General features: G+C 47.3%; 1 protein-coding gene across 1 annotated transcript; it reads left to right on the forward strand.

Moving 5' to 3' along the window:
• Positions 1-5,981: 5,981 nt before the first annotated feature.
• Positions 5,982-7,106, forward strand: COL26b_009755 (uncharacterized protein; the record flags this gene model as incomplete). Its single annotated transcript, XM_053182472.1, has 3 exons — positions 5,982-6,291; positions 6,343-6,638; positions 6,858-7,106. 3 exons carry the CDS (start codon positions 5,982-5,984, stop codon positions 7,104-7,106), a joined length of 855 nt encoding a protein of 284 aa, XP_053033559.1.
• Between the last annotated feature and the right edge of the window lie 6,515 nt (positions 7,107-13,621).

Genomic DNA, 13,621 nt, shown 5'->3' on the forward strand with positions numbered 1-13,621 from the left:
TCTTCAAGTAAAAACACATGAGCCGAGCACCACGTATCAAAGTATTCCAAACACATGGCTAATGCATGGCCAAAGCAAGCACGCCCCAAAACATCAGCCCTGCTGTACTATGCATGGTCCAGGCACGTACTCTTGGACAGTCAGGGACGACATCGTTGTTCCAGAAGAACGAGAAAGCTTACCGAACGCCTACGGAGGCTACGGAGGATCCTAGTTGGCCAACTCCGGGGAAGGCTACGAGAACCTTACTGTATGCGCATCGGAAAAGTCTTCCCATAGATTTATACGATGGGCCGCGTGGATGTAGTGGCTTTTAGCCAAGCATTACTACTAGAACACTTTGTCAGTCACTAAGATCACCCTCTGAGGAAAAAGCAAACAAAAACTTTCGGTAGCGCCGAGAAATCATACTCGCACCGTTCTCAAATCATTGGAGGATCATTACGTCAACAAGGCAATCAACTCTCGCATCATGGATGCTATTTGGGAATATTCTGTCGATATTGACGCTGAGGTGGCGGCATCCACTGGCTGCTTCACAACACTACCAATCCGCATTCATCATAGAAATGATCTTGCAGATGACGCCACCAAACAGTCGATTCTGGACTGGGGTGCTTATATTGGCGACGGCTGGGAGCACAAGTCCGGTTCATCTTGGAGTCCCGTCGGAAACTGGGGGGCTTTCATCTTCCCAGAGTCTCTCCCTGAACGTTTGGGAGTCATCACATACTTGGCTAACATGGGAAACATCCACGACGGTTAGTTTGTGTTGTCTCTGAAAATTTCCGCACTCCCAAATCTGATCAGTCAATTCGCAGATTTGTGCGACGAGCTCCCATATGAGGAAGCTCTCAAAGAACACAAGAGTCTTAGTCAGGCCATGGAAATAAGCGCAGTGGACACTCGGAGCAGTTCTAAGGCTGCTGATCGCTCCATGAAAATGAAGCGTTACATATCAAAATGTCTTCTTGAGGCAATGGAGATTGATCGACCTCGGGCCTTACGCATGATCAACACATACCGATCTAAATGGCTGGATGTGATGGAAAGGAGCGATGTGAATGAAATAACCAGCCTTGAAGAGTATCTGATCTTCAGAAACCTGAATGGGGGCATGGAGTGAGTACACGTATCAGCGTAAGCATGGTGGGAAAAGGCTAATATTTTGTAGGGCATTCTGGAGTATGGTAGAGTTTGGGATGGCAGTCGACATTTCAGAACAGCAGAAAACGGCTGTTCGTCCAATTTTCCAAGCGGCTGAATCGGCCCTTGTGTTGACGAACGACTACTGGAGTTGGGACCGCGAGTGGCGCCAAGCTCAACAGACGGAGGATCCTAGAATTGTCAATGCCGTCTACCTATTCATGAGAACTCAAGGTCTGTCCATGGAGCAGGCCAGAGAGACCGTTCGCCAGAAGATCATAGATTACGAACAAACTTTTGCGCGACTTAGGGCTGAGTTTCTCGGGGAGAATCCCAATGCCGACTTGAATCTCAAGAAGTACATCGAGGTTTGCGGAGCGATTGTTGCCGGTAATCACTACTGGTGCGCCAATTGCCCTCGACATCATGCATGGCGCGACGATGAAAGTCTGCACAGCGACGGTAGCTTCTCATCTTCGCCAGTCCGCGATGTCGCTATTCAGTCTTCAGTTTCTTCTCCGGGACCATACATCTCAAGTGTCACCTCGCACAACTCATATCCGACGACGGATTTGGCGCTTTCCGAGCCTCTTGCACTCACAGCGGATGAGAACAAGACTTCGTCATCACTAAGCAACCGAGCTTTGATGGCTCCATGCCAGTACATACGCTCTATGCCATCTAAAGGCTTACGGTCACTGATGGTTGAGGCGCTGGATCAGTGGTTGCTAGTGGATGACGAGTCGCTTGAGACTATCAAGAAGATTATCGACCTGTTGCACAATTCCTCACTCATCCTAGATGACATAGAGGACAATTCCCCTCTCCGCCGAGGTCTACCAGCAACACACATGATATTTGGACAAGCGCAGTCAATTAACACGGCAAATTTCATGTTTGTTCAGGCCGTCCAGCTTACCCGAACGCTCAATAATCCCGAGTGCCAGGAAACACTCTTGACTCAACTTGAGCATCTCTTTATTGGTCAGAGCTGGGATCTTTATTGAAAGTTTCATCTCCAAATCCCCACAGAGCAAGAATACTTCGAAATGATCGACTCAAAGACAGGCGCAATGTTTAGTCTTCTGACTCGACTAATGCTTCAAGAAAGCTCCATTGTCACTGGAAGTGACACAGCTCAGTTACTAGTCAAGATGTGCCATCTCTTTGGACGATTCTTCCAGATCAGGGATGACTACATGAATTTGCACTCCAGCGAGTATTCCGATCAGAAAGGCTTTTGCGAAGATCTCGATGAGGGCAAAATGTCTTATCCGCTGATTTTGGCTCTGCGACAGAACCCCGAGCATCAGGATCACATCATGGGCATTTTTAGACAGCAAGCCGCGAACATGTCTCGTAACAACTCTGCAGACCCTCCGAGGTTGCCTCATGAGACTAAGCGGTACATCATTGGGCTTTTGAAGAGCTCCAATGCCATGGCTCTGTCGTTGAAGAGATTGAAGGAACTTGAGGCGGCAGTTGAGCAAACAATTGGCGAGGTCGAAAACGCATTGGGGGATAGTAACCCAGTGATGCGAATTCTTCTTGGTAGACTGAGTTTGAGGGATATCATTGTTTGAAGACCGGATGTATATTTTTTTTCCACGAAACGAAAATCGGTTCTTTTGCTATTTATAGGTAGAAATCAGGATCTCACAATTTTCGCGGAGAAAAGATACTTTTAAATGGCCAACATCAAGTTGAAAGTTTGAAGTTCATCATGACCAAGTGAAACCTTCTGAGTACTAATGGTTGATCATTGTGCACAAACAGAAGACAATGACTGTCGTTAATGTTTTCGTTTTCTTTGCTATCCATATTACAAGTTTGGGTAGTATGAGTACCCGTGGATTACCCATGGGTACTGGTAGTTTTGGGTACTACCCATACGGGTGGGTACGCATGGGTTTATTGCTACTCTAGTCACGACCAGTCAACAATGAACATACTTAACAGATGTAGAAACGACGTCAATTGAGTCTATTCAATTGAGCCTATATTTCATGATTCTACACTTTTCAAACCTCAAGCCCCTTAAACGGGAGGTAGCGCACATGGAATGGCGCGGCCTTCCAAAGTCCCAACAAACGCGCATCTCGGACAAAATCCTCATGTTCCCTCACCTGTCCCCAATCAAAGCTCCAAGCCAATTTAGCAACACAAATTCGAATCTCCATATATGATAGGTGAATGCCAATGCAGGATCGTGAGCCAATAGAAAAGGGCTTGGAAGCCTCTTTCCGGTCATTGGAGAAGACGGGCTCATAGTATGGGTGCTCGTGAGATAGCCATCTCTCTGGATGGAATTCCTTGGCTTTGTAAAACCATCTCTCGTCACGAGAAGTTACATGTGCTGCGGTGGAAATAACAGTCTAAACCCGGCTTGTCAGTAAGGTTATTACCAATGGTACTAACGAGGCAGATAGACTCACCCCTTTTGGTATCCACTCTCCTGTCACCTTGGCCCCTGGGCTGACTCTGGGCAGACCAAATGGAGCAGGAGCAAATACACGCATGCCCTCCTCAATAACTGCGTTTAGATACGTCAATGATTTCGTTGATTCACCGTCGATCTCAGTGTGCTGCCGAAAGGTATGTCGAAGCTCATCCTGAAGTCGATGCAAGGCTTGCGGATTTTGAAGCAGATAGTAGGTGAGCGCAGACATGAAGGTTGACGTGGTCTCGGTACCAGCAGCAACCAGCGTGGTGCCTTGAGACGCGAAGAAGTCAATATTTGCTTCAGGAGCTTTGTCGCGTAACAAGTGGCTGAAGAAATCAAAACGTTCTACATCTGCTCCCCTCTGAAGCCGGCGACTAGCTTTTTCTCGGGCGTTGGCGATATACTTAGTTCGCATCGCTTTGCTCTTCTCATTTACAAGACAGGATCGTACGAAATCTTGCAGTGCTTTCCATCGACGACGAACTACGTAGCCCAAGGCTATTTGGAAACCGCTGTTGGCTAACATGTTGATCCAATCATTGCCCTGGCCTGTGGTTCATGCATTTAGCTTTTAGGTTCCAATACTGTCAGCTTACAGAAGCTCACCTAGTTCAACTGTCCCAAGCTCCTCTCCAAAGGAAAGGTCAACAATCACGTCGAATGCAAGCCACATGAACCATTGGCTCATGTTCATGCCTTCTGGGCTGGCCCCGTGCTTCGAGACTTGGTCGAGTAGAGAATCGATATGCCGTATGATGATATCGCTTTGCTTTCTTAGAGCGCTCGCACTGAAGCCGGGCGCCAAACGTTTCCGAATGGTTTGGTGTACATGCGGGTCAACTTCGGTGCCGATGGACCCGCCGACGTCAGTTTGCTTGTAGAAAGTTGTGAACTTCCTAAAGAACTGAGGATGGTTGATGTTTGACTGCCCATAAATGTCTTTGATCGATTGCGGATGCGCGCACGATAATTCGTTTGGACCGATGCGGACGATGTCGCCGTATTTAGCGTGTAAGGCCTCTACTTCCCAAGGCCAGTTACCCGATATCCTGAAAGATGTAAGCGATGAGAATGAAATGGCGTATTTGAAAGGTCGATGTTACCATTGGCGCGAAATCCATAAGTCCTGAGCACGGCCTGAATAAGGGCCTTCAGTGATGTCAGTGATGTCAGTGATGTAGTGTAGTGGTAATCCACCACCACTTTACTGACCGGGAAACCTGGAGAGTGGGTGAAGGTAAAGATTGTAAATGGTTGATGCAAGCAAGTAAGTAGCAACCTGTCTCAATTAGTGTTGGTCTATGAGAATACTCAGACAAAGCTGCTGAGGTGCAAGATGTGACATACCAGGACAAGAGGCAGAACTGCCGCCTGGATAACGAGGAGAGCTCCCATCGTAAGCATCTTGTCTCACAAAGACTGCAGGGGTTGCGCTGTGAGAAGCAATTTTGGATTACACGAACCGAGAGTGATGGTCGGATTGTCAGAGTAAGGAAGTAGGAAGTTGCACAAGAATATGACTATACGGCTTGAAAGACACGGATAAACGGCGTCACATGTGAATAATTTCATTTAGTTATTCAAGATGTGGAGCCGACCTAAAAGTTCGTGTTATCACACAATCTTGAAGATTGAGAAGCCGACGAGGCTACAGATCTCCAAAACATTCGCGAAACTTCAACATATCTCAAGGATACTGGACGAAGCTTAGCAGACTATGTGAACTGCTGAGTTTGGAGGTGGGTTATAGAATGAGCTGTTATTCGGAGGTTTTTAACAATACTAGTACCTTGTCTTTGCCTCGTGAAAAGGGAGATCAGTTGAACTGCGATGTGTAATCCAAGATGCATGCCCAATGTGGCATCTTAATCCCGAGGTTGACCCAAGCACGGAAAAGAAAAACCGAAAACTGCAAGGCAGTCCTTGCGGCAAGCTGTGCCGAGTCATTCGGACGCGTGGTTGGTGACAGCTTTCATGCGGCGTACCTTAAAACTACCGCGGGTTCGGTACAGCGGTAAAGCTGACCTTCGGATGATCTTAATGGATTCCAAGTTTTGCAATTACCCGAGGAGTTCATTGCCAAGGATATTGAGAATAGCCAAGTGAAACTCGCGGTGTATGCACATCGAAACTCTCGTCGGGGAAAGCACTGCAAAGTCCGCAGAATAAATGAAGAAGTTTATTGGATACCAGCTGCAAACCTAAGAGTCTGGGTCCCTCAGGAATTCCAGAAAGACGGCATGCGAAGATATTCCTTCGAAGCTCTACAGTTCATGAAAGCCCTCGAGCATTTTCTTTAGTCAACCTCCAAAGAAACTAGCTACCAGTCCTACAATCAAGTACCACAGGCATACTGAACCTCACAGATTTGCAAAATCGCCTGCGCCACAAGATGCCTCAATTTAGCAAGTTCAATATTCGCTCCAAGGACTACGAGGCGCTGCCTACGGCAGACTCAGAGAAGGACCAGCATGGAAGCCGATCTAGCGAAGAGTCCGACGTCCCATTGATGGAAAGAGAGTTGAATGGAGCTAAGAAGATATCTCGAGTTCAACGAGCTTTCACGACATTCAAAGAGGCAATGAAGAGCCCGATGTTCATGATCAGCTTCTTGCTTTTTCAAATTGGTGTCAGCAGTCTGTTTCTTGCTTGGCAGCACTCTCACCGCTTCAACGCGAGACTGAAAGATATCTCGATGCATTGTGAGTACATCCTCCATTTTGTATTGTAGGTGCAGAGTCTGATTGAAGCAGCCCCGGTGCTGGATAAAATCGAAATTCCCTTGGTATTGCGTAAAAGCTACGCACAGTACGGGATGGGCGGCCCGGAGATCTGGCGCGCAGAACCTAGCGAAGAGGTTGACAAGGCATGGGAACGTGTAACAGCAGAATATCTGTTCCCAGTCAAGGAGGCAGATATCATTGCTATGCGGAAGGACCCCTCTGTCGTTGTGCCGATGCCCGAAAAGTACCACGTCGATGGCGAGACAACGTATATGGCAAAGTCGGCGATGTATCACAACATACATTGCCTTGACTATATCAGAAAGGTTATTCTTTTATGTGCCATCGAAGTCAAGAAAATGCTAACATTAAAAAGGCTGTTTATTATGACCATTACTACCCGAACGGTACCGACGACAATCCGTTTCACGCATACCACACTGCACACTGCATCATGATTCTATTTGAGCACCTGACTTGCCATAATGTTCGTTCTACCAACCCCCAGTCAACTGGCCCACACAATCTGACTGATTACTTTGCAGGATCCTGGTGTTTACTTGTTCCGTTGGATGGAAGAGTTCAACCGCCCGATTGCAGACACTAATATTTGGCGGAAGTGTTGGGACTTCGAGAGTGTGCTCCAAGAGCACAATGAACTTGCTGTCAAGGATATGATGGAGACCGATGTGAGGAAGCCAAAGGGGGTAAAAACGGTACCGGCTCCGGAAGGCGTGATGAAAATTATTCGGAACTACCAGAAGACTCACCCTGATTATAACCCCGGACAATAGATCATAAAATAAGTTATCCCTCCTAGACAAGCCCAAAATTGACCTTTTTTCACGATGCATTCTTACTCCCTTGACATAAATATAATGGCTTCTTCATACAATATCCCATAACTTCTCATCAATGGAGGGTCGTGATTACCTATGTTTCATTCATAGCAAGCGATGCGATTGATTAATTGAACCTTACAGTTTCTGACTGCCCAACGCAAATCGCATTCTTCCGAGCACAAACCTTTCCACATATTATGCTTCATGTCCGCAAGTAGCGCAACGTAAGGTTAAACCTTCTCATTTTTAATTGTAGGAATCTATCTGATGGATTATCTACAAGCTATAGGAGTTGTCTGACCTCAGCGAAACATCTGTAGTCTGTCCAAAGATACGAGTTAGATACGTCACTATCCCAATCATATTGTCCCACAGCCTCTAGGTCGAGGTCGCAAACCATTCCTGCAATTATGAATCGCATGGACTGCAGAGCGACGGCCCTGCCAATGCACATTCTCGGACCAAGGAGAAATGGGCAATGAGAGGACCGGATGTCGTTGGCAAACTCTGTACCCGGTCCATTGTCAAACCACCTTTCAGGACAAAAGGAATCAGGCCTGGACCAGTAATGAGGGGATCTTTGAATGGTATACATGTCGGCGGAAACATTCACGCCCTTAGGGACATAAATGCCATCGATGAAAGTGCCAGGCGATGTTCTGTTAGTGCCTTTGCCATTTGCCGGAGGGAAGAGCCTGAGAGCCTCCTGTATACAACCATTGAGCAGCGGAAGCTGGGACAGGGATGCTGCGGTCATCTCATCGAATGAAGTGAAGTGACTTTGAAGTTCCTTTTTGAGCGCCTCCAGATAGTGCGGATTGCGTAGTAACAGGTTCATAGTAGCAGATAAGGACGTAGCGGTCGTGTCATATCCAACCATACTGCGAGATTAATATTAGCACGAATAATGTATGGAGTTTTGCAATCTTACACGAGAAGTGAGGCGTTACTTTGGAGCTCTTTATCTGTCATGCTTATGCCTAGTTCTCTGCATCTCATGATCGCGGTCAAAAAGTCTTCATTTTCATCTTGGCGGTCAAGCCGTCTACCAGTCAATTGCGTTAGAGAAAATTGATAAGTGAACAAAATGAAAGTTCACTTACTTTCGGAGCTGTGCAGAAGGCAAGACCCTGGTCGGAAGCCAGAAAAGTAGGGGCACCAAATTCACACAGGCTTTTGCAAAAGCCTGTGCTCCTGGTACAGCTAGCAAGACCTGCAAAGCCTCGAGCAATGGGCTGACTGCGCAGAATGTTGTTTTGAGTGTCTCGAATTTCACTTTGTCGCCGTTAGTTGGTGTTATTATCTCAGAGAATGGAGGTCCTCACCAAGCTGATCCTTGAGCAACGGCTCGCCGAATGATAAATCACTGATAATATCCCAGATGGCTTGTGACATCAATGGAGTCAAATCTATGCAGCTTCTTTTTGCAGCAGATTTTCTGATGTTTGAAATCATGACGTACGCATGGGCTTTCTGTATGCTTTCTTGAGAACGTAACGCACTGCTTGTGAACGCTGGCTGCAGGGCCTTTCTCAAGCGTTGGTGCTCTTGAGGATCTGTGACTGTAAGAAGATTCGTTGCTGGCCAGATGATATCACCCATCATGGCTTCCAGTGTTCCTTCTTTGGTGAAAAATGCATACTCTTTCGCTGAGCCTCCAGGCCTATGAATTGCAATTTGGGCCGCTATAGTAGCAAAAGAAAGCTCAGTAGGCGAAAGACGAACGACAGGGCCTGAAGCGTTAGCAGGTTCTAGTGGAAAAAGACAATAAGAAACGTACCATATTTCTCATGCAGCGCTTTGATATCATGATTGAGGCGTCTCCGGTACACAGCGCCCATAAGCCATAGCTATTTGGTAATCAGGAAAAGCCCTTGTCAAAGATTCGAAGACGAATTCTTGGAATGGCTTACTGGAGATATTTTGGCAAAGAATGGCCCCGGAACCTTAGCAATGGGGCTGAGATAGAGATTGTAAAGCACTGAGTATACCAGGCTGAAAACAATCTGTTTATCTGATGAGTTCTTGGGTCAATCAACATTCAAGTTCGACTTACCAATGCGTAAAGCCATTTCAGAGTTGCAGGATGGTCGACATATTGTTCAGATATGGGACTCAAAATGAGACTACTGCTATTGGGGACATAACGAATTTCGATAGAAGTGTATCTGGCAATTGGTGAATTCATCATGTAAGCTGAGGGTAACACAGATTGACCTCTTCTCACATTCTCATTCCAAATGAGACAAATGAAATCACTTATCTTACATCTACATACCGCGAAATGAACGGGCATACGACTATGAACAGCTTGATCTGACAACACACCCAGGACAGCCGCCTACGAGCCCGGTCCGAGAAGGGACTGGGATGGTGGCATCACCATCCCATGGAAACTGGTTGAAACAACGGGGCAAATACTTCGGACATTTCTCTACATAATAAACAGTGAGTCATTCTACTCGTGCCCGTAGCTCACCTAGATCAGCTACTGATAGGATTGAGTTTCCGCTGACATGATCACGGTGCAAATCGGGGCCATAGCTCTGGGCCATATGGGAGGGGCAAAAACGTGGATGTTTACGAGGCTATGAAACATTGGTTGGTTTCTTCTGGAACTAAAAGCTAAAGAGTAGAATATCTCATGAATTCCGACTAAGACCGAGCCCGGCTTTGCCGATGATTCAAAATCCGCCGGCAAGGTGATTAGCTATCGTAATTCTCAACACTTCTATGAATTGATTCATACTTTCTTCGCTGTGAAAACCAGGGTTGTAGCTTAGCGTGAAACACAAACGGCCGCAGTAGGTATAACAATATACGCCGATCGCCGTGGTGAGGTGACCGAGACTGAGCCAGAAGTCCACAATCTCGATGGTCCCATGGCATGGCTGCAGCCAAGAGTCCAATTTCCCAAGACCGCTATATTCTACTTGAGATCTAGCAACTTGTTGAGGCTGTTGCTGTTGGACGTTTGCTCCACTTGCATTTACAAGATCAAGCATTGGCTGTGAAATATGCAGAGCTTCGGGGTCACTCTGGAAGTGTTGACGTTGTTCCTGAATCTGCCTCGCTGCGTCCAGAAGTGACGATGGATTGCAGACATATGCCGGGCATGCGACGAAGTAGATTGTGGCTGCGTGTTGTTGAGAACTGGAGTCGGTCATGCAGTTGCTCCTGGCATCAAAAGTAACACCTCCTAGCCAATTGCCGTGAACGTTGCCAGCAAGCATCTTTGCAGTCATGACGGTGGCCCCTGTCATCAGGTCATTGACGGAAACATTGCTGGTCTTGGCGGATGTGAACACATCCAAAGACTCCTTGGTTGTCAGTGTAAGTCGAATAGTGCCAACCTCACCGACCCCAGGTCCAGAACGGTCTGCGGATATGCACAGCAGATGAGCAGATCTAGCCTTCCATTCTTGCAGCATCTGCGCAGTCCATTGTTTTATCCGAGGTGATGCCTTTCCAATATCCGCTGCAACTTCCAGCGGGCGTGACAGCCGGTCTGATTGCGTGTCGAACTTTGGTGCGGATGGGAATGCCATGTACTCGCAAAGTGTATTCAATAACATCAACATCCCGTGAGCATCGGCGTGCTCGTGCGATGCACAGAGGAGTAGTTCCTTGGTGCAAGGTAGGAAGTGTAGACGGACGTCGGAGTTAGGTTGTATTTTCCGTGATAAGGATAAAGCTGAATTTTCTGTGCGGTGAACGGAGAATGTGTTTGATACCCAAACATCCGAACTTTCTGGCTGAATAATGGAGTATTCCATGCGACTGCCTCTGGCAGTGGCGGCTATGGAGGGCTGCGCACAACGTAAGGCGATCCAAGCTTGCCGAGCTCTAGACTCGGCGTCGACATCTGACAACGAGTACCGAAGTTGGACAGCAAACATCATGTAGTAATTGATCTTGCCCGGGATGCCATAGACCTGACGCAGAACGAGCTTTTCTCTGGCATCTTGCTCTCGGGAATACCGTCCTGGTGCGTCGAGCCTCCACTCACAAGGATGGTGGTCGGAGGCAACGCAGTTATCGGCCATCATAGGTTGCAAAGTGTCGTGTTTCAGCCCAGCAAGATAAAGTGTAGGTGTGGATAAGTCAGTAAACAAGCTGCCGACCCCGGCAAAACAGGCAATCTTTATAGGGGATTCTTGACCTGGCGATGGAGGGTTTCCAGCTTTGCCTCGTAAAAGCGGGCAAATTGACCCCGAAATATCATCACAGTGCTGATGGATAGAAGCCTATTAGAGTTTCAAGCAACAGCCAAAATTGATTGAGTTTGTTGCGATTGCCGCGCAAATGCGCATGATTGGACGCTTCGTCTCAAAGGGAATTGCTTCGGAAGTGCTCAAGGAGTAGTCCGACCTACGTCTTCCTGCCATCCGATGCGGAAGTTTCCTGTTGTGGTGCCTCCCAGTTTCCCCTCTCGATAACTTCATTGTTTCTGCGCTCTCGCACCATTGCCACCTTTTGCCAATCACAAGACGTTCGGTACACCAGTAATCATGAAGACAATGAAGACTCGATTGACAGAAGACAACACCGTCATAACAGCTGTAGCGGGTGAACAGGAAAATAACTGCCACAGACAATGGTGGAAAGACAGCGGTTTGACAGAGCTGAACTTAAGGCTATTGCCTATCTTTCTTTCCCCCGTGATGATAGGGTATGATGGTGCACTCATTGGCGGATTATTGACGATACCTCAATGTAGGTGCACTTTAACAATGCCATTGGTTGCAGTCAAGGAGACAACTGACATGACACAGGGTACAAAGGTAAAGTGCTATCTCAGCCATATCTGTGAGATGGTTCTAAGAGAATGTCAGATCTGGGGTTTTCGCCAAAGGACACAAATCTCACAGGAATCATGGTTGCTGGCTACTCCATCGGCGGCGCTTTAATGTTTTGGGTAGTGAGCTTATTAGGGGACATTGTTGGGCGACGAAAGGTCATTATGATAGGAGATGCGGTAATGATTGCAACAGGTATGTTCCGGGACATCGATCACGATTGAGCGGCACAAGGTAACCTCCCGGCAGCTGTTGGGCAGACGTTCTGCTATGATGCGCGTCTGTACGTTATGACGCGATTTCTGGTGAGTACCTGATCGCATTCTCAAGAAGAATGCTAATAGAGAAAAGATGGGCGTTGGCGGAATTACAATCGTCTGCTTAGGCCCTGTCCTGTTGACAGAACTCGCCCACCCACGACAGAGAGGCTCTCTGGTCGCAACTTACTCCTCATTCTTTTATGTAGGCGCAACAGGTCAGCTGGCATATATATCTTGGAACTGCTTCAAGGAATAACAGTCTTCTAGCATCGGCATGGTTCACTTATGGCAGCCTTCATCTCAAGAGTGAGTGGAGTTGGCGCCTGCCAGTTGTCGTCCAGGTTGTACCTCCTCTGCTGCAATTGCCGTTGATGATGCTCGTACCTGAGTCTCCGCGGTGGCTTGTAGCTAAAGGAGACGCGACAAAGGCCCGTAGGATCCTGGCAAAATACCATGCCAATGGTTTCGAGTCGGATCAGCTGGTGCAAGCCGAATATGACCAGATCTGCTGCAGCCTCGAGAATGAGAAACATCAACAGAAAGCTTCATGGTTAGCGTTTTTCCAGACCGCTGGAAATCGAAAACGTCTTTTCATCGTGGTTGTTACCTCGCTGATGTCTCAATGGAGCGGGGGTGGAATCATAACTTATTATTTTGCCGCTGCGCTCAAGTCTGTTGGCATCAGGCAGCCCTTGCAGCAAGCTGGCATCAACGGTGGGCTTCAAACCTTCAACTTTGTGATCGCTCTACTCAGCGCAACCATTGTCGATAAGGTAGGGCGGCGAGTTTTGTTCATATTTTCCACAGTAACCATGCTCTTGGCTATGGTCGGCCTCACAGTTGCGACGCAGCAATTTTCGGTCACGTCAAGAAGCGAAGCTGGGTCTGCGGTAGTTGTGATGTTTTTCATCTTTCAGTTTGGATTCGACAGCGGATATGCGCCGTTAGGAACAACCTATCTTGCGGAGATATGTCCTTTCTACCTGAGAGCCAAAGCAGTTGCTCTCCACTACTTTATAACTATGGCCAGCGCCGCTGCTGGGCAATACGCCAATCCTGTGGCAATGGCAGATTTGGGATGGAAGTACTATCTGGTGTATGTTTCGATTCTTCTAGTGGGGCTTGTGGTTGCATGGATTTCATTTCCGGAAACAAAAGGTTACACTGTGGAAGAGATCACAAAGATTTTTGATACCAACTGAAGACCTTTCTATACATAGAATAGAATACAAATGAAGAATTTCAAGTTTGTGTTTGCAGGCTAGATCTCACTTATTCCAGACATTCACCTTTTGTCGCAATAGCTGCCGAGTCTTAGAGTGAAGTTAATAACGACTTAATTACCCTTTTCCTTACTACTGTTATTATATAAACGCAGCAGAAGAAGAGCTTTCACGTCGAGGTAAAA

This window comes from Colletotrichum chrysophilum, assembly GCF_026319265.1.
Source record: "Colletotrichum chrysophilum strain AFK26 chromosome Unknown scaffold_97, whole genome shotgun sequence".
Taxonomy (NCBI): Eukaryota; Fungi; Ascomycota; class Sordariomycetes; order Glomerellales; family Glomerellaceae; genus Colletotrichum; species Colletotrichum chrysophilum.